Source organism: Otolemur garnettii, unplaced genomic scaffold (genome assembly GCF_000181295.1).
Source record: "Otolemur garnettii isolate 467f Iridium unplaced genomic scaffold, OtoGar3 scaffold00153, whole genome shotgun sequence".
NCBI classification, from domain to species: Eukaryota; Metazoa; Chordata; class Mammalia; order Primates; family Galagidae; genus Otolemur; species Otolemur garnettii.
In genome coordinates, this window is record NW_003852548.1 from 2,921,651 (window position 1) to 2,923,116 (window position 1,466).

Genomic DNA, 1,466 nt, shown 5'->3' on the forward strand with positions numbered 1-1,466 from the left:
GAGGTTTAAGGTATCAAAAAAAAAAAAAAAAAAAAAAATGGCAATTTCATTTGGGTCAACCTAATAACATGCTACATATACCATCTATTACATAATATCACAGTGGGGGACTAGAGGTAGATCATTGTAAACACACTGATATTTGTACAGGTGCAATCACATGAATATTCACACCAAGTAGGAGAAACAGATTATAAATGTCCAATGCCAATTCAGTTCATGTTTGGCTGTCAAGTGGTTTATGAAAAAATGTTTGTTTTTTAGAATTCTTTGTAGTTTGCAATTGTGAAGTCCACATCGTAACAGCAAATGTTAGGTCTATGCTTTCTTGGGGCCTCTACTGTATATACTTTATGTGTATGATCTCATTTAACTCTCATAACAGACCCGTGAAATCAATACTACTAGCTCCATTTTCCAGATGAGAAAACTGATGTGCAGAGAGGCAAACTCTACATAAATGGTAACCTATAATAGAGTTTTTATTATTAAGTAATATACACATAGACCATGATATAGAGGTTTTTTTGTTTGGTTTAGAGATAGGATCTGGATGGAGCACAGTGGTATGATCATAGCTCCCTGCAGCCTTGACCTGGGCTCAAGCAACCCTCCTACCTCAGCCTCCTAAGTAGCTAACTACCACTTTGCCATGCCTATTTTTTTGTTATTTATTTATTTATTTATTGAGACAGAATCTCATTCTGTCACCCTGATAGAGTTCTGTGGCATCATAGCTCACAACAATCTAAAACTCTTGCCCTCAAGAGATCCTCTTGCCTCAGATTTTCTATTCTTAGTAGAGACAATGTTTCACTGTTGTTTAGGCTGGTCTCAAACTCCTGATCTCAAGCAATCCACCTACTTCGGCTTCCCAGAATGCTGGGATTACAGGTGTGAGCCACCACACCTGGCCTTAATTTTTTTTTTTTTTTTTTAGAGATAAGGTATTGCTATGTTGCCTGGGCTGATCTCAAACTCCTGTCCTCAAGTGATCATCCTTCCTCAATCTCCCAAAGTGGTGGGATTATAAGTGTCAGCCACCTTACCCAACCCTGATAGGGAATTTGAAACAATAGTGGAAGGGGCTGCTAGATTCATTAGGGTGATAAAGTATCCTCCCTCCCTCCCTGGATGGTTCTGGTTTGGCAGTTAGCACGGGGATCTTGATTACAGCCCAATCTGTCTATACCCTCAGCCCTATCCCAGAACTCACTGATTGAAGGTGCGGCCAATGCCCTCGCCAGGTTTCCAACCCATACCCCGCAGCATGGCCATTCCATAGGCCTCCACAGGCATTGCCTCATAATTAGCCTCCTCAGGCACCTGCAGGTTCAAGCAGAGGAAGGAGGGTCAGGCTTTGAGGACGCTTGGCCTTCTGTTGGAAGTGCACTTGCTATTTTGTTATAAACCCTCTATGTTTTTGTTTCAGCCAACTCTAGGGAGAGTTGATTTTTTTTTTTTTT

General features: G+C 40.9%; 1 protein-coding gene across 1 annotated transcript in view; it reads right to left on the bottom strand.

Annotated features, from left to right (window-relative positions):
• Window positions 1-1,466, bottom strand: part of GPKOW (G-patch domain and KOW motifs) — a 10,608-nt gene that overhangs the window by 4,143 nt on the left and 4,999 nt on the right. The window contains exon 4 of the mRNA XM_012811267.2: window positions 1,217-1,326. Coding sequence (XP_012666721.1) covers window positions 1,217-1,326 — 110 coding nt within the window. The remainder of the gene's footprint in view (window positions 1-1,216; window positions 1,327-1,466) is intronic.